The following is a 22498-nucleotide window of genomic DNA, read 5'->3' as shown; positions in this document are numbered from 1 at the left end:
TCCCCCCAGTTTACTGGTTGTCCTAGCCAACTAAATAGTGAAGCGATTATAGCCTGAATAGCCACGAAAGATAAAACACAATGAAAGACCACTGATAAGTCATGCTTTGCGTAAGTCTGAAATGATAAACAGTTTAAGAATTTGGTCAATAGTGTTCTTGTTATTATACAGCTAACTGCAGAAAAACATGCAAAGGCCGTTCTTCAAGACACCAAAAACGCTAGTCTCTTACTCCTGAGTCAGAATCAAATCTGTACAGACCATTCTTGACAGACATTTAGACAAATACTTCTTTAAAACTGCCAGCGATTACTGTCTGTTACAGTGCTTGATTATATTAATAGTTGAAAAAAATGTTCTCATTATTTATTCTAAATCTTCTATGTTGCAAATCATGTCAAATACTACCTGTTCTCTCCTGGATGCAGAAAACAATTTAAACCATCCCTCTTTACGCTTGCGTTATATTGAAAGATTTGGTTTACACTTTCTGAAAACTGATGAAGTGAACCTAGTCTTTTTCAGCTTTTCTTCACAGATTGTATTTAAAACTATTAGACAGAATGCTATTGATTACTATTTGAGGATCATTTTTTCAATTACATGCATATCCTGCTTTATAGTAATTTCTAGATGGTAACTCTACGGTCTCTAACTAGGGAAAATAATCAGGCATCTTAAGAATGTGAAGTTATATCAAGTCATGTCCAGCTATTCTTCCTTTACTGTAAATGGTTAGCACTGTGAAGGAAGAGTTTCTGAGGTATGCATGGTGGTTCTTACCATTATACCATCTTCATAAATTCTTACAGTAGTGTTGGCTAAATACTTATTCTGGCATCTTTACAGTATATGTGAGCATATTTGGTCTATAATTACCTACATTCTTTTCTATTTTAAAGCATATAATGTTTGACCTTTTCATGTGCTCTTCAACCTGAGTTCTCAGTGAGTTACCAGAGATGTTGCCAGTGACTCAACTTTGGTTAGTTGTGTGGTTCCTAGTACCCTAGGGTAAATTTAATCAGCTAGCTGATGGTAATAAATCAGATTTCAGAAAGCTGCCGGTTATTTGCAATTTTAAAATTAATTTTGGATTAATGTACTGAAGGGTTTAGTGAAATCATGCTGTGATGTTACAGATGTGTAAAGCACAAGTGGCTGCTGCCTTAGTGATTATGTTACATCCTCTTCACACCAGTAATGTGGATCTGAAAGCAATGGAACATGGAGGAAACACTGTTAGAGGATTATGTGGTTTAGCGGAGGTGCAATACCAACTCCAAGGTCTGCCCTTGGGAGCTATTTCCATACACTTTCAAGCCGTTTCTCTTTTCTTGATTCCTTAAGGCATGTGACACCTGCAGCTAACATCTGCACCATGTGCTAAGAATGCAAAGAATACTAGACTTGTGGCTGCTTATTGCACAGATGTATTTTTCTGCTTTACTTTTGAACAAGGAAAACAAGGAAAACAGAAACATGGTGAGGTGACTCTCATGACTGGAGTGCTGCAATGGATGGCTATAAACTCTTCAGAAGGGACAGGCGAGGAAGGAGAGGCGGTGGGGTGGCCCTGTATGTTAGGGAGTGTTTGGATTGTATAGAGCTCAACGATTGTGATGATGGTACGGTTGAGTGTCTATGGGTAAGGATGAGGGGGAAGGCCAACGAGGCAGATATCCTGCTGGGAGTCTGTTATAGACCACCCAACCAGGATGAAGGGGCGGATGAAGCGTTCTACAAGCGGCTGGCAGAAGTCTCTCAATCGCTAGCCCTTGTTCTCGTGGGGGACTTCAACTTCCCGGACATCTGCTGGAAATACAACACGGCAGAGAGGAAGCAGTCTAGGAGGTTCCTGGAGTGTGTGGAAGACAACTTCCTGACACAGCTGGTAAGGGAGCCTACCAGGGGAGGTGCCTCGCTCGACCTGCTGTTTACAAACAGAGAAGGACTGGTGGGAGATGTGGTGGTCGGAGGCCGTCTTGGGCTTAGCGACCATGAAATGACAGAATTCTCGCTTCTTGGTGAAGTAAGGAGGGGGGGCAGCAAAACCGCAACCATGGACTTCCGGAGGGCAGACTTTGGCCTGTTCAGGACGTTGGTTGAGAGAGTCCCGTGGGAGACGGTCCTGAAGGGCAAAGGGGTCCAGGAAGGCTGGACGATCTTCAAGAAGGAAGTCTTAAAGGCGCAGGAGCAGGCTGTCCCTGTACGCCGTAAGAAGAACGGGTGGGGAAGACGACCGGCCTGGCTGAACGGGGAGCTCTTGCTGGGACTCAGGAAAAAAAGGAGAGTTTACCGCTTGTGGAAGAAGGGGCAGGCGACTCAAGAAGAGTACAGGGATCTCGTTAGGTCGTGCAGAGAGGAAATGAGAAAGGCAAAAGCCCAGCTAGAACGCAATCTGGCCGCTGTCGTTAGAGACAACAAAAAAAGTTTTTACAAATATATTAATGACAAGAAGAGAGCCAAGGAGAATCTCCATCCTTTATTGGATGCGGGGGGGAATACTGTCACTGAGGATGAGGAAAAGGCTGAGGTACTCAGTGCCTTCTTTGCCTCAGTCTTTAACAGGCAGACCAGTTATCCTCAGGGTACTCGGCCCCCTGAGCTGGAAGACGGGGACGGCGAGCAGGATGAACCCCCCATAATCCAAGAGGAAGCAGTCAATGACCTGCTACGCCACCTGGATGCTCACAAGTCTATGGGGCCGGATGGGATCCACCCGAGAGTGCTGAGGGAGCTGGCGGAGGTGTTCGCCAAGCCGCTCTCCATCATTTATCAGCAGTCCTGGTTAACAGGGGAGGTCCCGGATGACTGGAGGCTTGCCAATGTGACGCCTATCCACAAGAAGGGCCGGAAGGAGGATCCGGGGAACTACAGGCCTGTCAGCCTGACCTCGGTGCTGGGGAAGATTATGGAGCGGTTCGTCTTGAGGGCGCTCACAAGGCATGAGCGGGACAACCAGGGGATCCGGCCTAGCCAGCACGGGTTCATGAGAGGCAGGTCCTGCTTGACCAACCTGATCTCCTTCTATGACCAGGTGACCCGCCTAGTGGATGAGAGAAAGGCTGTGGATGTGGTCGACCTGGACTTCAGCAAGGCCTTTGACACCGTCTCCCACAGCATTCTCCTAGAGAAGCTGGCGGCTCATGGCTTAGACAGGTGTACTCTGCACTGGGTCAAAAACTGGCTGGACGGCCGGGCCCAGAGAGTTGTGGTGAATGGAGTTACATCCAGTTGGCGGCCGGTCACGAGCGGTGTTCCCCAGGGCTCAGTACTGGGGCCGGTCTTGTTCAATATCTTTATCAATGATCTGGATGAGGGGATCGAGTGCACCCTCAGTCAGTTTGCAGACGACACCAAGTTGGGCGGGAGTGTTGATCTGCTCGAGGGTAGGAAGGCTCTGCAGAGGGACCTGGACAGGCTGGATCGATGGGCCCAGGCCAATTGTATGAGGTTCAACAAGGCCAAGTGCCGGGTCCTGCACTTCGGCCACAACAACCCCATGCAGCGCTACAGGCTTGGGGAAGAGTGGCTGGAAAGCTGCCCAGCAGAAAAGGACCTGGGGGTGTTGGTCGACAGCCGGCTGAACATGAGCCGGCAGTGTGCCCAGGCGGCCAAGAAGGCCAATGGCATCCTGGCCTGGATCAGAAATAGTGTGGCCAGCAGGAGTAGGGAAGTGATCGTGCCCCTGTACTCGGCCCTGGTGAGGCCGCACCTCGAATACTGTGTTCAGTTTTGGGCCCCGCACTATAAGAAGGACATTGAGGTGCTGGAGCGTGTCCAGAGAAGGGCAACGAGGCTGGTGAGGGGTCTGGAGCACAAGTCTTATGAGGAGCGGCTGAGGGAACTGGGGTTGTTTAGCCTGCAGAAAAGGAGGCTGAGGGGAGACCTCATCGCTCTCTACAACTACCTGAAAGGAGGTTGTAGCGAGGTGGGTGTCGGTCTTTTCTCCGAAGTAACAAGCGATAGGATGAGAGGAAATGGCCTCAAGTTGCGCCAGGGGAGGTTTAGATTGGATGTAAGGAAAAATTTCTTTACTGAAAGAGTGGTGAAACATTGGACCAGGCTGCCCAGGGAAGTGGTGGAGTCCCCATCCCTGGAGGTATTTAAAAGACGAGTAGATGAGGCGCTTAGGGACATGGTTTAGTGGGCATGGTGGTGTTGGGTTGACGGTTGGACTCGATGATCTTAGAGGTCTTTTCCAACCTCAATGATTCTATGATTCTATGATTCTAAGGGAAACGAGAATTTGCAAAGTACTTCAGAATAAGGGATTAAAAAACCAAAACCAAATAAATGGCAAGGCAATTGAAACCTTTTTGCAGAATCCTAACTTAGAAGAAGAAAGGGAAAGAATATTGGGAAGCAGATAGCATATTCTTTATTATATTTTTACAAAGAATTTTCAATAGTGTCAATTTTATTTAATGTGTGAGTTCTATGTTTATTTCCATCTCCTCCACAAGTGATTTGTTTGAACCACATAGTTCAAAACTATGACTTAAGCCAGATTACATGTTTGAAGGACTGAAGGTACAGAAATAGCTGACTATTTTACTTCACGGTTGTTTATCTTAATTGAAATCCATGTAAGTAAAGAGTTCAAAATGTCGTTGGGGAGCTTAGGGAAATTTTAAAGACATAAATCCCTCCTCTCTTTCTTTTTAAGCTGCATGCCCCATGAGGTTTATTACTGCTGATTGTTATTAGAGATACAGCTAATTTTTTTTTCCTTTGTTCTGTTCTGGTTTAGTCTGCAAGTCATAATCCAGCAACCCTCATCTTTCTTGCAGTTTTGGCTTTCCCTGCTTTTCTCCTGGGAATTAATCAGGACCGCCTAAAGGAAAAACTGACCAGCAGACAGATGGACAGCAAGTGGGGAGGCAAATCTGAGTCCATTAATGTAACGCTAAATGTGGAACAAGCCTGCTACACCAGGGACGCGCTGGCCAAGGCCCTTCATTCCCGTGTTTTTGATTACTTGGTGGATGTAAGTTTTATTTGCTTGATTCTACTGAAGTACCAAAACAAGTAGACTAGGAATGTTCCTTGCAGTGCTTTTCTTGTCCATCATTTCTTTCACGTTTCTTTGCCTAAACCTTAGCAGCAGCACTGAGGAGTGCAGTGGGAGCATGACCACAGATATCAAATACAAGGCACTGATTATATGACAAACGCTACACTTTCTTTGAAGCAAATGAGCTGTGCTTTCAGCACTGTATTTGCTCAGTCTCCTGCCACAACTGTCCCATATGATATTCTGACATCTCCTTCCTATCAGCATCCATACTTCTCTGAGTCTTTCTCCTACATAGTTGAGCATTTTCAGATGAGCAGAATTAGTGGGTTATGGCCCCCTGCTCTCTTACCCCACTCTCCTGCGAAGAACCCCTTCAGCATCCCGATGTGGCATTTGAGCAAATGGTCAAATTCCATTCTCCATGCAAAAGTACTCTCTTGTTCAGAATGAGACCCTGGACTGGATTGGTGGGGCAGAAGCCTTATGTTTGGCCATAGATGCTGCCTAGATGAAGCGGAAGTCTCCTCCGTGGTGGCACTGCTACTGTCTCAGAAGTCTCCTTCATCATGTCAGCTCTGTAATTCTCACTATGCGCCTGTACCAGCACTGACACTGCAAAGTAGGAGAATACAGAAATAGGTGAAAAGATTCATGGTACCATCTGCAAAATGCATCAAATATCAGACTTAAAGCTGTTCTTTTTTTGTTGGCTCCTCTTCTTTAACTGAGCCAGTTACACCAAAGGGGAAAGATTTTTACGAACAGTAGATCCAAAGGCTCGCTAACCTGGAAAAGAGGATAGTATACTATCCTCTGTTCATTTCCTAGCTGTTAATAACACTTTATTAAAAAGTGAAAGTAAAATACTGTATTACATATATTTGTATTCTATTCAAATATGTTCTTTTTGAAGAAACCAAATATTTTTATATAAAGATTTAAGGATATGAATATATTTTTTAAATATATAAACTACACTTTGTTTTACATTTTCTTTCTGTTTTATTAGTCTATTAATAAGGCTATGGAGAAGGACCATGAAGAATATAACATTGGTGTCCTTGATATTTATGGCTTTGAAATATTCCAGGTAAGACAATGCAATACTCAGGGTTTGAGCTGATCTGACCTGGGAGAGTTTTTTGTATTTAGAGGGGAAAAAATCCAAAACAGAAAAAAAAAAAATCCTGTGGCCAGAATAAAAGAAAAAAAAAAAAAACCAACCCAGCTTCCTGTACATTGAGTTCTCACTGGTAATGTCTCACTTAATAAACATGAAGTATTGAAAAAACTTCAAAGAAACTAGGTCGTTGATCTTAAAAGAAAGATCTGAGATTACACAGAACGTCTATAAAGTCAGCAACCAATCCATCATTGACAGTGTTTCTTTGAAGCTTATTGCCAGCATAAGAACTAAGAGTTATTGTATATAAAGCATGAGACTAATTTTTAAATTGTTTCCTTTTCTATAGAAAAATGGTTTTGAACAGTTCTGCATCAACTTCGTTAATGAAAAACTACAGCAGATTTTTATTGAACTGACACTGAAGGCAGAACAGGTAACCAGACATTTATTATTTTTGAATTCATAAATGAGCTATTGCTTTTTCAATTGGTGGAAAAATTGAGGTTCCATCATCTGTTAACAATAAAATTTGTCTTGTTAAGCAAGACAAAGGAAAAAAAAAAAACCCTTTGTGGTTGGCTAACCCTAAAACTGTAAACCACATCAGCTACAGACATTTATTCTCTAATACAGTGGTACAGAAGTGAGTCCATCATACGGTGCACTGATGCAGTCATATGATTCTGCCCAGACTTGCTGCATATTCTGACTCATTGACAGAAATGGAAAACTGCAGCTTGGTTCCATCCCTGTGCTTTCGTTGGACATGACACACAGTTAAATGGGAATACTTTTCTCAATTTCCTCCACACCCTTCCCCCCCCATATATATATGAATGAAATAGATTACTGAGACATGCAAAAATACTTCTGAAAGTATTTGCAGTTCTCTGCTCACAGTCTTACTGCAAAATCTCACTTTACATGAATGTGAGTTTCTGCATGGGAGGGCAGACAGAATGCAGCTGAGACAGAAGCATTGTGTACAGTATGAGCTCAGGCCTGGCACCAACTTTAGGACAATGTTTTCAAGAATGCACATACACAATTGCCTTTGTACAAAAGTAATTGATCATTGCAGTTGAGCACACAAATGACCTGCTAAGTGTCTAGCTGAACTCATATATATGCAACTGAGTGAGTCAATTTAATCAAATTTTAGTATGAATTTTTTTCCCCAGTCAGTCTGTAGATGTCTTTATGGTTACAGTAATTGCGTACAGAAATAAAAAGTAGAGCTGTGTCTCCATTTCATGTGCATTTCTACATGTGTTGTTTTGGGGGTCTGATCCTTGATAAGCCTGTGACAATCTTAATTTTTAAAATAGATTAGGATATGGATGCTTAGGTGCACTGTCAAGATACTGTAAAAGTCACTTTGTTACTATTTGCGAAGTGCTGTGACAATAAATGCACTGATGAAATATTCCTGCTCTTCTCAGTAACTACTCAAGGGCTATGAATGACAAAAGAATGTGTGGGGAGAACAGACAGGGATTCCGATTCATCTCTTAGGCAGTAGAGAGCTGGATTTAACTATCATTAGGGTCATCCCACCTCCCCCCAATCATACATTTGACAAGTCTTTCTGAACGTGAGTGGTGCAGAGCTTGTGTATATGTAGTGCATTGTAAATCTAGTGCTGCATCCATGGTGCAAAGGAATATTTACATCTATCCTTTTACTTAACAGGAAGAATACGTGCAAGAAGGAATTAGATGGACACCAATAGATTACTTTAACAACAAAATAGTGTGTGACCTTATAGAAAACAAAGTGGTAAGTATTCAGAACAAACAGATGGAAAAAACAACAAGATTTTTCTCTAAAATATTTGGGCAACTGCTTTGCTGTCAAGAACATTCATAGGAAAAATGCAAATACTGTTGTTCAGTTACTGAGTCATACTAAGCCTATATATAAATCTTATATAAGACGTCTTATAAGAGCGCTAAGATATGTCATCTAGGATATATGTTACCTAAGATATCGACCAAAAAGAGAACCATAAGATAGCATGATTGATGTCTGACTAAAAAATATAATGATGGAAATTAGAATTTTATCCACCTAAATTTATCATGAACTTCATGACCTATTCTACTGTACATCTGATAAGGCTTTCTGTGTCCCTGGGAGATGTATTTCAGTTTGGGGAAGCTACAATACCAGCTTCCTTTGGGGTACTGTCGCAAATTAAGCAGGAACAAGTGAAGAGGTAGTATTAGGAAGTGTTGTAGATAAAAGAAATTTTGTGTCTTTGTTCCACAGAATGTTCTGCAGTTTAAAGTCTTTATGTTCTGATTTGAGGTGACAACAAATGTTGAGTTGTCCTTTAGGACAGAAGTAGGTTGTTTTTCAGCTAGTTCTTTGTCCTCGTGTAAGCCAGATAATTTTAACAGTACTTCAAGTAATGTAGTGACTTGCGCTTAAATGCACATCAGATTTTGCCCATCTTCTATCTGTATCAGGATAACTAGAAAGAGGATAGGATTTCTGTAACAATCTTAGATATTTAGCTCTAAGTTTGTCAAACTACAGCATGTGAGTTTAAATACTTACCTCAGACATGGGTTTATTTTTTGGGGGAATGAGAAAGAAGATTGCTTTGTGAAGGAATTAAAAACTAAAACAAATGTCGGGCGTTTTGGGGTTTTTGTTTTGGTTTTTTTAACAGCAATCATTGTTTTCCCCATCATTTCCCACTGTCACTATCATTACACGAAGTGGCATCTCTCCTTAAACTATTTGCATGCTTGTGGACAAATTAATCTCTCCTGTGAACTCTACTGATTGGGGGGGAATTCTTCCTTTTGTGACTTTGCTCTAGTGTTTTTGTAGCAAAGATAATTTTCTGTTTGGGGGGAAAATTGGCATAATAATTTTTTTTTCCTCACTTCTTTTGCTGTTTTTGTTGTTCTTCTCCAATGCATTAGAATCCCCCAGGGATTATGAGTATTTTAGATGATGTGTGTGCCACAATGCATGCAGTGGGAGAAGGAGCTGACCAAACACTGCTTCAAAAACTCCAGATGCAGATTGGGACTCATGAACATTTCAACAGCTGGAACCAGGGATTTATCATTCATCATTATGCTGGAAAGGTAATGTGGAAAATCATCACTGAATTCTGCGTAATGTATTTATAAAGAAAAAGAACAGTAATGAAAGGAAGGGGGAAGCCCTGTAGAGGCTGTTTTGATTTTAAATAGCCAGATTATCTCAGGAAACGGTGTCCTCTTTTCACAATGTAGGGAGTTTAGAACAAATATGCCCTAACATATGTCCCTTACTTAGCAGCAAGGCCCAGACTCATCTCTCCTATCAAACATGCTAACCAGAACTTAATATTAAATGTAATAAGTAAATGCCCCTAGTCTTTTATTAATTATAATCTTAATTGTTGGTTATAGTAGCAGTAAATTTAAAGAATTCAGATATAAAAATGATCCTTAGGTGATGATATACCAATAAAACTGGGAATATAATGTACAGTTCTATCTTTGGGTATATTTCTCAGACTATTCATGATTTCCTGCAGTTATAGTTAATAACAGTAAATCCTTATCATGCAAAAATTTTTCTTCAATAAAATTCAGTATTAAATTCACTTGTGCTATTCCATTCACTGGCTTCGTAACAGTCTTTTTCACTGAATTTAAATATATGGATGAAATTCCTTTATGTTTGTTGTGAAAGAGTTAACTAATATGTACAAGGATTTAGTGATCATTGTAGTATCTTTAAGTTATACCAGACTAACCAGAAAGTTCAGAACAGCTATTGATGAGGACAGAATTTAAATTTTCTTTAATTATTGGGTTCTCAACTTACCACAAACAATCAATTTCCACCTTGGCCCAGGTATCTTATGATATGGATGGATTCTGCGAGAGAAATCGGGATGTTCTTTTCATGGACTTGATTGAACTCATGCAGAGCAGTGATTTGTACGTAAGCAAAACTTGCTTAAAGCTAGGAATAACGTGTTAGTTCAGATGGATGCAGAGGGCCTGACTTCTCTACTTCACAACTTGTGAACTCACTTGTATAAAAGTGGAAATAAAACATCACTGCAGCAGAACAGTATCACTTGCATTATATTGACCTTCATTTTCTGCAAATCTGAATAAGTAAGGTACTGCAGTGTCAGAATCAAATGGTATAATGACAGCCATTTGTTTTGGCCTCAAACAAGGCCATCAGTGATTTGGCATTCTCTCAGAACAGGCACTGTTTTAACATATAAAGTAACTTTTTTTTTTGTTATGTATTTTAATTAATTGATGCTTACTTTTTAAGAGGTGCGCGTTTCTTCGAGTCTAGAAGTCTGGTATCATGTCTTCCAAGGCTCACTAAAATAGCAAGGGATCTCTATGAGGAATGAAGCTCATGGAAAATACTGATCTTAATCTGGAGTTATACCAAATCTATTTTAATAGAAATAGCTATTTATACTTTGCTCAATTATCAACTTTTACAGCATATTCCTTGACAATCCTGCATTGAATTGTCTTTCTATGCCAACGCTATTTTATTAATTCTTTCCTAGGCCTTTTATAAAGGCTCTGTTTCCTGAAAATCTTCAAGTGGACAAGAAGGGCCGTCCTACCACTGCAGGCAGTAAAATCAAAGTATGTCTAGTTTTGCTATGTTAGTATGTGCATATACGGGTGTATGTTTGTGTATGGATACCTAAATTAAAAAAAAAAGGTAGTCTTTGCTGTTTTTTACTGTCCAGACATTTTTAAAGATAGACATCAGGAGTATCTTGATTGCAAAGTGATGCATTGTTTCAGCTGTTAGAATCATGTTTTGCCCGGCATCACTATTCATTAAATGTTTTGTTCAGCTGCATTCTACAGCAGTGAATTTTCCAAATGAGCAATTAATGGTAGTGATAATAGTACTTGCATGTGCATAATGAATGAGCCCCTTCACTCAGCCACTTATGTCCTACAATTAACTACAGATAACTGGTCTCTTTATAGTGCAGAAATGCAGTGGGGCCTGATCCAACGCCCGCTGAAGTCAACAGAAGTCTTTCTACTGACCGTAATGTGCGTTGAATAAGGCAGCAAGTGTTAGAAGGCGAGCATCTTTTTGGAGACTGGTTGTAAAATATACACTTAGATTACACACCTGCAGACTTTGGAAATCGATATTTTATTAACCTCTTTCCTCATATTTCACCCTGACAGTCAAGTTCACCTAATGCATTCCTTGTCACTCCATACTCTTATATAATAGTTTAAATATATCACATAGCTGGAATTAATGGTGCCTTCTATTTACTGATAAATTTTTCATGAGGTGCCTATTATCCCAAGACACTTTGGTTGTTCTGGAGAAAGACCAAAGTCAACTGGATCCAGTCAACTGAATCATCAGCAGATGGTTGATAATTTTTAGAATTCTCTCACAGAATTCACCCTGTTCAGCTCAGATCCTATTGTTTTCCCTCAATTTTACAGAAACAAGCAAATGACCTTGTTGGCACCCTCATGAAGTGTACGCCCCATTACATCCGCTGCATCAAACCAAATGAAACAAAGAAGTCTCGAGACTGGGAGGAGAGCAGGTATGGATAAACAGAGTATGTGATGAGAAACAGTGCTAATAGTAAAAAAAAGCCACAAAAATTCGTAATTTGTAATCATACAGCCTTACAGACAAACAGAACTAGATACTCTAAAACCTTCAGAAATTAAATCTGGCATGACCTCCCCTAAACCTTGAAGATAAGCTGTGGTCACTTGGTCTAAATCAGCAGTTAGTATATGCAGTTCTTAGCTTTTCTCATATCGGTTATGAATAATCAACATTTGCATGACAGTAACACAATCGGTACATTAAAGACTCAGTTTTCCATGGAGAATTTGCGCACCAAATGCATTATACATCAATTCTAACTTTTGGTTTATGCTTTGAAAACAGCTTCTATTAGGTAGCTAAAAAGCCAGCAGGATGTCTGTCTGCTTTTATGTATCAAACTTACCAAAAAGTCTCTATAGCCAAGAATGTAGAAGGTTCCTTTTTTACTTCTTGACTTTATAGAGCTGGCTGATGAAAGTTAAAAGAGAAGTCACTAGAATATCATATCAGGTGGTTCTGTAGACATTAAACAGATGTCTAAATCATCAGTTTGGTTTATCGCATCTGTTTTAAGGCATCTTTAACTATATGATGCTTTATAGCATCTTCCTATTATCTGAAAAAAGATACTCTTCTTTTTTGCACTGAGGTAGGTGATCAGTACGGTATGTATACTATGTGAGGTCCTAATATAGATAACATTTATTACTATATACCAAGTACTTTTGGTATTGGTAAAAGTGCTGATAAAGCAAGTGGTTATTTTTATCACAGTGAAACAACTTGCAAAGTCTGATAAAAAGCATTCTTGACCATATCAGCAACACACCAGAATTCACTTCCTGCCATTTGGCATGCAGACTAGCACAATTGCATGCAGATGTCGAGCACTTACAGAAGCCACAATTGGGACTGCATTTGAAAGTGTCATTTAGGTCTTGGCAGTAAATGTAGACCCTTTTTCCCTAGCTTTTCCACCCCTGAAAATCCTGCTATCCAGCACTTAATTTTCCACTGACACTGGGGACCAAAGGAGGAAAGTAAGTGGTCCTGGAAAAAGTATGTCTAAAACTTTTAACTATAAGTTGAGGGGCTTTTAAAATCAATCATTTACATACTGGAAAACAGGCCTATTATTGTGGAAGGTGTTGCTAGGAAACCAATGAAACAAACAAACAAAAACCTAGTCCTGAGAAAAGGCCAGCTTTCAGGAAACCCCTTTTGGAGCAAAAATGGGCAAGATTTCTTCTTGTTTTCCCATAATGAGGATGATATTTGGCAAATGCAGCAGCTGCTGATAACAAGTGAAATACAAAGGATTGTATACTATCAAACTCAGACACAAATGGAAGTAGTTCTTATAATGGAAGTAATTCTTATTAAAAAAAAATATAAAAAAATATGTATTTTTACCATCCCTGTTTAAAAATCCTAACATTCTCTCCCATTTCAAACTCTGATTTCCCATATATTATACTAGGACCTCACATGATACATATGCTGTAGCAGTTAGGGACATGTCTGGGGAAGAGAAATTTATATGCATATGACAACTCAAACTTAAGTTTAATTTTGTTGCTTCCTGATTTTACTGTGAGAAAGTTCTGTGTTGAGGGAAATGCAGAACATAACTGAGTTTAGTTTATGATACTTTGCTGAATGTTGGTTTAGGGGTTTTTTGTTTTCTTCTGTGATCACATAATGCTGTATCATACACATGCTGCCGTAGTCAATGTGATGGGAGTAGTATATCTAATCTGCTTAATAATAGCAAGTTGCTAGATGGTGAAAATGTTACTGAAAAAGGAAAAAAAACCTCCACAAAACCTGTCTTCATGCTTGCAGAGGCCATGTCACTCCAGCTTTGTACTGCTGTTGAATAATTCCAGAATATTTAGCACCAAAACATAGACCTTGTGTAATATCTAAACCTTTTATAATACCTTAGTTATTCCAAAAATTGGGGTGTTCTTGAAATGTGTTTTTGTTCAGGTCCTGGCACAGCCACTTGGACTTGTATTCAAAATTGCTGCATTAGCTGAATTCCCAGACCCTGACCTGCTTGAGGTTGATGCCTGGAGGGAGATTTTCAGTGTGCCTTTCCTCAGAAAGAAAAGAAAAAACAGAAAAATGTCTCAAATTCTCTGTTGCTGGACACTAATACTGGCAGGACAGTAAGAAAATGGGAGTAATACTGTTGCTCCAGTGCATTATTCCAGATGTGAACAGGAGGGAAAGCTATAAACAGGAAAATGTATTTTTGTCCACCAACTTTCTACTCTACCAGAATTCTTGGAGTTGGTACAAAATATACTTTATTCCTTGAACACAGCAAGATTAAAATGTGCAGTATTCTTTATTATAAGCTCAAAGAGCAGTATTACCATTTAGTAAAATACCTCTTATAAGTGTTCTTTAAAAATAAGAAATAACTGAAGGGCTTTTGTCATTTGTAGCATGGGATTTCAAAAGTTTTTTCTCTTTATACTATGAGTCATGTGAAAAGAATGTCGCAACCAAAAAAGGGAAAAAAAACATCAATGGGTAATACACTTTATATTGAAATTTAACATTTGAAAATAACGTTGAATTAACCAAGGGTTTTTCAGGATTTGAAAAATCTTTTGTAAAATCAGAGAAATAGTAAGCAAAACAAAATTAAATGGCTCCTTACAGGCTCACTTTTTTTGATTATATGTAAATAAATGCTCTTTTATATACTGTTTGTTAAACTTGCAGGACTAAAATCTTAACAACACTTACATTTCTGACTGAAAGCTAAAGCTTCTATAATTTGCCCTATAAAAGAACAGCAACAGAAGCCCCTGAACACCACATTTCAGAGTTAAAAACTGACATTGCCTCTTCCAGCCACATGACTTAGACGAGGAAATTAAGGAAATGCAAAGGAAAACCGCAAGTGTCATACATTGTTGTTAAGGAAGCTAACTGAAATTCTTCAAATCAAATCTCCAAGCATTAAATAGTAGACTAGCAGGAAGTGTAAGAAGGAACATAAAGTAATGTACCAGAGCTTCAGAAAGAAGAAAAGGTGCCAAAAGGAAGCTTTTTTCCTTTTGCTGTTTTTCTTCTTTGAGATTCACGGGGGCATATTTGTTCCCTGCTTAGAACCTAAATGAACGTGTTTTGCATAAGGGAACTGTAATGGTGTTGGGATAATGATGTTTCAGTTCACATGTGCAGCAGAGTCCCTCCGCAGCCATTAACACTTTCTGTGGGACTGGTACCAGCTCAGTTTTTGTTTGTAATTAAAGTATGCCATGAACAAGCTTACCAGGCATGCTGCTTCAGCCAGTCTTGTGCCTATCCTCAAATCCTTCCTTTGCAGCATGGTAAAATTAGGAGGAATGCTAGCTTTTCGTTAATATACTGGCCTGGCTTTCTTCTTTCTGATTCTTTGTGTAATGAAAGTGTGGCATCTGGGGCTTTCTCCAGCCATCAGATTTGGTCCTGTCTCCAGAACAACCAAAGAAGAGCTACTGTGTGCTACTGTTGATGTTTGAGCTATGTAAAACATAAGTGAAACCTACAATAAAAGAACACAATTTCCCACTCCCTTGGATACCAGCTATGTAGTTGTATAGGTAATAGTTACTTGGCCTTTTATGGGTAATAATATTAGTTAAGAAATTTATACATAAGTTAGCTAGGAGATGGGAAGTTAAACTCGGAAAAAATGCTAAGGTAAACGTGCTACATGTATTTCAGTAATGTAGTCTACCTGCCTTGAATATTCTTCCTGCCATGCAGTGCGCATGGTGTGTGCAAGAGTATGTGCAAGAATAGATTCATATACCTGTGCATGAATTTCAGAAGTCAATAGTCTTTAAACATGATATGGACTTTTAAGAATACCTCAATCCACAAATATGCTGAAATAAAATGGATTATAAATCTTGCATTGTTTTTGTCCACAGGGTAAAACATCAAGTGGAATACTTAGGTCTGAAAGAAAATATTCGAGTAAGAAGAGCTGGCTATGCCTACAGGCGGGTTTTCAAGAAGTTTTTGCAGAGGTAGGGTAATACTCATTTTGAAGTATTACAGCACAGTTGTTTACATGATGAGAACAGGAAGTTGCAAGTTTTGAAAGCTTCTCATTTCCCACTTACGCTTTCCTTTTTCCCCATTTACCTTGCTCCCGATGTAGGTTACACAGAGATTTGAAAGTGTCTTAAAGACTGGCTTTGTGTCTTTGAAAGTCTTTTCATTTTTCTGTAAACTTGCCTAAGACCTCAGTTCTTTTTGTAGTGCTATGAGAGTGTTCCTCAAAGTTAAAAAGAGTTAAGGGAACTTAGAGTTATGAGCTGCAGAGCCTGGAATCTGAGTGTCTAGCTGCTAGCCTTTGTTTAAAATGTTACTGCTCTAGCTCTCCAACTCTTCTTTCCCAATGACAGAAGATAGGTAAAGAAATACATGCCTGCCATTCAAGTGTAAAGAGTAACCTTAGCTTAAATTGCTCATTATATCCTTCCATTGGTGTTCAAACAGCTGGGAATGGTTACAACTCAAACTACTGCAGCTGCTCACTGAATGAAACCGAGTCAGAGCTCTGCAAGACCAATCCTTTTTTCAGTGTCTTAGGACCAGCTGTTAAGATGATTAACTACCTCCACTACTAATGAAATCCTCTTAAATAAGAGCAATTTCAAGATTTATACAACATTCAGCTTCTGTTTTTTAGAAAATTGAGACATACAGCTAATAAATGCCCAAACTGGGGCGTTACATGACAAATGAGCTTTTGTTGGAAGTCTTTGTGTTACATTTGAGAATATAAAACAAAAAACCCAATCAGTTGTTGCAAGGAATGGAGTATAATTAATCAGACATCACAGAATAAAGCCAATTATTATACTTCATGATAATACGGAGAATGTTCTAATAATCTAGTAATAGACAGACCTAAAATATCTTAAAGTATGGACTCAATTTTCATTATGGAACAATTTTAAATCCCTTTTTCTTCACGATCTTCAAGCCCAGACATATAAACATGAATATGCTTCGGGTTGCATTACTTAACACAGACTGTTGCTGAGACAGAATAACAGATTAATAATGTGTATTAAATCTAGCCTCCACGGTTGTTAAACACTGACTGTGAGGGCTGTGCAGGTCTAGAAATCTGCCCGAGAGGCCTGCACAAAGGAAAGCTACATGGCACTTCTGGAAGGTGAATAGATTTCTATACTTCATTTTATATGTAGAGATCCACAGGCAAGTGAAACCATTTTTTATGGAATTCATCCGTTTGTTTCAAATTAGTCTTGTTAAATTTAACATTTTGTTATGAGTAAAACTCTTCCTGCAACCTTTCCATTCACAGTTCCCTAGCATCCAGAACAAGCTCTGTTCTGACACCCTGAGTCAGTGTGAGTAAAAGTGGGCTGAGGCATGGGATGGACAGGAAATGCATGCTTGTACATTTGTTTTCATTGGGCGTTCCTTGGCAGCTCCATATAAGTGGAGATTTCTGGACTGAATAGACTTTTATGTACAAAATTTACATTTGCATGCAAAAAGCCACAGTCACTGAAAAGGCCTATGTGTTTCAACGCATAACCAATCTGAAAGCTGAACTCCATACCCCCATATTTATACATAGGACCTAACCGTTTACTGTGAATTTATAATAGATAATTTGGGGGGGGGCAGTCATGATTTGAAATCGTTTCAGAAGCATTTTAAGAAGACGCTTAGTACTTGTGCCGAAATCCTCTGTAAGATCAAATTACACAAGCTTGAAAAATCTAGATACGTGGATATTGACATGACCAGTTTAATGGGAAGCATGCACAAGTACATTAGAAGAAAGTGCTATTTCTAAAAAGCAGTTTGGAACTGTTATAAAACGGTGAAATGCTTAATTGGTGCATGTTACAGAATAATCTGTTTCTTCTGCCCTGTAGACTTGTCACATCAGTAAAATATATGAAGTTAATTTGAGTTTATGAAAAGGGAGAATTTCAAATGTATTCTTATTTTGTACCCGAGAGCTTTACTTATATTAAAAGGTCTTAAGTCATGTTTTTCCCTGTGCCCTCCTTTACAGCTCAGAAGATGTAGGAAAGAATTTGTAACATGCTGAAATGTAGTGTCAAATGCTGTTGTGTGGAAGGTAGCAGTTTCAAATGCCTTTATTAACATCAGCTCCTTTAAATTCAGACTTGCTTAGACCCACCTATACAACTATACTGTTGGCGGTACGTGATGAACCTGCAAAAGAGGCTGTTAATTAAATAAGCTGGGATTTACTTTAACTTACAACTTCTTACTAGGTTGCATCTATTTATCCCATAATACTGATAAATTACATAAATATATAAGTGTACACATTGTCTGTAAACATAGATTATGTATAATATACTTCTATATTTAAGATAGTATAAGAGCTACTTTGTTACACCATCATGCATAGTACCTGAGCATTTGTTAACTAATAATAGATTTGAACATGATAACATCAAGTTATGATGTTAGACCTTTTTGAATCCTACTGAATTATTCATGTTAGCTTTCTCTTTTCATATACTTGCTATTCAGAGGTGTTTGGTTTTTGTGATACCTTCCTTTTTAACTCTTTGCTATTTTTCTTTGCATTGTGTTGTTATTTAAGTTGCATGACACTGTTTCTGCTTCCTGGCTGGATAACATTTTAGATATGACAAGAATGAGTAATGAACATTCCCTTAATGAATTTTCTAACAATTCCTTGTGTGATTTTTGAGAACATTTTATTAGGAGCTGCCTAAATCTTCTTAAGAAACAAGAACTTGGGAATTACAACAAACTGAACTCCATACTTTATCACTTTTTTTCTTTAGTTGAATAGTTTTACTAATAAGCATGATTTAGTTTATATAACTCAAGTATGCTTAAGTCATTAAAAAAAATTGTCAAGAGTAAAGAACATAAAAGATTTGGGGGAGAAATTTGTCACAACATATTTAGCTGTTCTCCAGGCGTATTGTCAAAGGAGTCTAAGTAGCTGCTGCTAGAGAAGTTATTTATCCATAGACATGCTGAGGCAGCTAAAGCTCATCATTGCTCCTTGGTGGGCAGTGGAACAAGGCAGCTTTGCAACTGCAGCCTGGCAGTTCCAAAAGCCCAAGTTAAGCCTGAAAAAGTGGACAGATGCAACCTGACATCCACTTCATTTTCAAGTCTTAAAGAGAATACCATGAGACAGAAAGACTACTCACCTCTTCCTATCAAAGGCATGGTATTATAGCACTTCCCTGCCTCATTCCCTAGCCCTTTGTGTGGTCAGTTACCAGTGTTCCCTCCAGGTAGCACCAACATCACTGTATCTTCCCTCTTGTACCGGGGGCCAAGCCAAAGGCTTTCTGGGATAAAGCCAAGAATGGCTCCTTGCTAAATGCAGACCAGCTGTTGAACAGGTGGGTTAGGAGCATGAGCTGGCCACTTGCTTAGAAACACAAAAGGCCTTTGTAAGAATAAGACAGACAGAGAAGGCTTCAGTGGGAAATTGGCCAAGTGCTTGGGAATGAATCTAGAATACCAAAGGGTGTAGGTACTTAAATCTGGACCGTAAGTCATTGCGAGTAAATAACCTTGCCCTGGACTTAAGGAGATCACAGCAGAACCTTCTGTAATTAACTACTGCAGTTACCAAATAGTAACTTAGCATCTGGAAATGGGAGACTCCTGGACACTGTTGCCCTTCTCATTGCAGTTGTTTGGTCTTGCTAAGCAAGTAACATCTTAATACTGTGCATCTTCCCACACTCCAAGCTTCTGTAAGTCCTGCCGAAATTGTCAACCCTCCCCCCAGGGTAATACTGACTAAGAGTCAGTGGTATTCTGTTGCTGCCGTTTGATGTCAGGTTTTAATCTCTTCTCCTTGGTGGTTAAGGTATGCCATTCTGACCAAAGCAACCTGGCCTTCCTGGAAAGGAGAAGAGAAACAAGGAGTTCTCCACCTGCTTCAGTCAGTCAACATGGATCCTGACCAATACCAGCTTGGGAAATCCAAAGTCTTCATCAAAGCTCCAGAGTCTGTAAGTGTGACAGAACATGAGTCTTTAAATATGAAACTCTTTTGCTGAAATAAAAGGCCTGCCCACTCAGAAGTTGAGCATGATATCTGCTAAGGTGGGAGAGACATAAGAACATAAGTCAAGCTGGGCAGGTCTGTCACAGGTGCCTTGAGACTGTACAGGGATTCTAGGCACTTTTATAACAGGCACAGTACCTAAGGACCCTGCGTGATTTTGACACTAATACAAGGAGCATTAAATGCATCAAGAAGAGGAGGTGGGATATGAAGATGCTTTGATGTCAGGTTGCACATGGTGACGTTCCATCAGAGAATCTGTCATATGAAGGAATATCATGGCATGAAAACATATCTATGATTGTTAGCCCAAGAAAATAAGTCCTCTTCTCAGTACAAAAACTACTGATCAAAGTAGAATAGCCCCCAGTTATAGTAAGGATATGTTATGCATCATTGAGTAAATCAATGTTCCAGAATGACTGCAACTGGAAATCCCATTCAAAGAGAACGTTAGGGAGGCATCATAAGGCTGTTTTTATCCTGTGGCTGCTAAACTGCACAAAATCTGTTGGAAAACAGTTTTCTTACATCACTATTCAGGAAAGTTGTCAAGGAAAAAAGCTATGCTCTACTCACCATCACGTATTCCTTATTTATCAGAAGCAATTGGGCTTAGTTTTTATAGCATACCTTGCAGTTGAGCATTAGGTGGTTTCTTGGCGCTTTACCTGAAGTTACATGTCAAAATTAAAGCAGAACACTTCTGTTGCTATCATTTCTTTTCCAGAAACATATTTTTTGCTCTGTAAAGCAACAGTAATTCAGGCAATGACACTGCTGTGCCCAATCACATGGGAAGATCTCTGTTAACGGGGGAAAAGATAATACTTCTCCAAGTCGTAATAGAAATTGTGTTGTTTCTAGCATAAATAGGGTAAGATAGTATCATCTCTGTTCAGGAATAATGGGACTTTACGTTCCTGCCATCTGAAAGACGTGTTTATATAATAAAGCATATAGCATTCAAGATGTAGTTTATTATGCACTTAGGTGCACGTTGGCAGAGCAGGAAATTCTAGTATAGGAATAATCCTACTTAGTCATTGCAAGCAACACCTTAGCTAGCCAATTATGAAGTGTGAGCTTTATCTGCCTTCCTCTGTAGCACAGGCCATGAACTTATTTCCTAAGATTATTGGGGAGTTCTGTACTACAGAGTCGGTGTGATAGCCTTGAACAGTAGTGGATGTCTTTGATGTCTCTTTTTGTGACATTACAGTTGTGACTTTTAGCCCTTTACTGATGACCACAAGTTTATTATAGGGTGGTGGCGAGTACACATTCTGGTCAAGTATTTATTTGAATTAACACAGACAACTTAGTTGCTTGTAATTACAAGGGACCAAAATTAGTAATTTAAGCAACATCTTCCAGTCCTGTGTTCATTATTTTATGCTGTAGGAAACCTGATTTTCTTGTTTTCACTGTGAAATTATTTTGCATCCATGCCATCCACTGCAGTTAGTTACAAACCAAGTACAGTCTCAGTTTGGGAGATAAACAATTAAGGGAAGAAACCACAATGATTTTTGTGTGATGGCTGTTTTCTCGACGTTATGCTACTTTATGGATAAATCAATCCAAAATTTTAAAGTATTTTTGTTTTCAGTTTTATGTAATAAATCATATAAGGAACGATCTTCCTTTCCTGGCTGTTGAAATACCTTAAGCTTGGTATGTTTGCCCCTTATAAGAGCACAGATTTTCAGCAGCCATATCTTCACAAGTGGGGTGGGTCTTATTCCTGGTTTTTTTTTCAAAGAAAGAAATGAAACCATTTGCTGGTGTCTGTCTTCTGTTTAATAGCCAAGTGGCAAATGCTCACATAGGATTGATGGATCTAGTTCCCCTTCACTCTGAAGTGTCCAAAACGTTAATATTCTGTACCCCAACATCATATGCTACCAGGTTGTTTCCAAGAGGAAGAAATTGTTTTCCAATGGATGCATCTTCCCATTCTAATGCATTTTTGTAATACCAAGTCCTGGTTGCATGTATATGCCATTTAATGGCGTATCTGTGAGTTTTACTGAAGGGCAGTTCTGCAGGTTAAGACAACATGAGGTTGACTGGAAATAGTAAAACTTTTTTGGGTTGCGTTTTGATTTTAATTTAAATTAATGCTTTCAATCACTGTATACAACATTTTCTTCAAAAATTTATTTTTTGAAAAGCCATGAAATCAGTTTTTAAACAATTACTAAAAATAGTCTTGGCCTTTTTAATTCCAAGTTGAAAAATTTTTTATGAGCTGAATATTCTAAAGCTTGATTTATATCTTTTAGTATCAAAAGCAATCATCTCTCATCTTATATTACTAAAGTATTGGCTAGGGTTATATTACTTTTGAGAAAAAAAATCTTTTAGATGGTAAATGAAAATTTTTCTTTCTGCCACCAAAGAGAGCACCTGTTGTGGTTAATCAGATGAAAAATACTTGATTTGCTCAGGAGTGTGAGGGGAGGCTTTATAATATATATTTTAGGAAAGAATTTATGCAGTATATTTATTTTATAACCTACGAACCATATTTTAACTCAATGTTTTCATTGAACTTCTTTAATTGTGACCTTCAGCTGCAGGTGATAGACTATTTTGCATTGAGATTTTGCAATTAGCACTGTTGTTAGAGAAATAAATGGTGAGTGTT

The 22498-nt window shown here is 38.9% G+C and overlaps 1 protein-coding gene across 2 annotated transcripts in view; it reads left to right on the top strand.

Moving 5' to 3' along the window:
• Window positions 1-22498, top strand: part of MYO1E (myosin IE) — a 98508-nt gene that overhangs the window by 55512 nt on the left and 20498 nt on the right. For both annotated transcript variants that reach the window (XR_012996194.1, XM_076348304.1), the window contains exons 10-19: window positions 4797-4993; window positions 6033-6113; window positions 6496-6582; window positions 7842-7928; window positions 9086-9253; window positions 10014-10099; window positions 10702-10783; window positions 11624-11730; window positions 15683-15781; window positions 19645-19789. Coding sequence is in view for 1 of the 2 variants with exons in the window: in XM_076348304.1 (XP_076204419.1) it covers window positions 4797-4993; window positions 6033-6113; window positions 6496-6582; window positions 7842-7928; window positions 9086-9253; window positions 10014-10099; window positions 10702-10783; window positions 11624-11730; window positions 15683-15781; window positions 19645-19789 (1139 nt within the window). In the remaining variant the exon portion in view is untranslated. The remainder of the gene's footprint in view (window positions 1-4796; window positions 4994-6032; window positions 6114-6495; window positions 6583-7841; window positions 7929-9085; window positions 9254-10013; window positions 10100-10701; window positions 10784-11623; window positions 11731-15682; window positions 15782-19644; window positions 19790-22498) is intronic.

The sequence above is a fragment of the Aptenodytes patagonicus genome, chromosome 10, assembly GCF_965638725.1.
Source record: "Aptenodytes patagonicus chromosome 10, bAptPat1.pri.cur, whole genome shotgun sequence".
Classification (NCBI taxonomy): Eukaryota; Metazoa; Chordata; class Aves; order Sphenisciformes; family Spheniscidae; genus Aptenodytes; species Aptenodytes patagonicus.
This window is presented reverse-complemented; position numbering and strand designations above follow the sequence as displayed.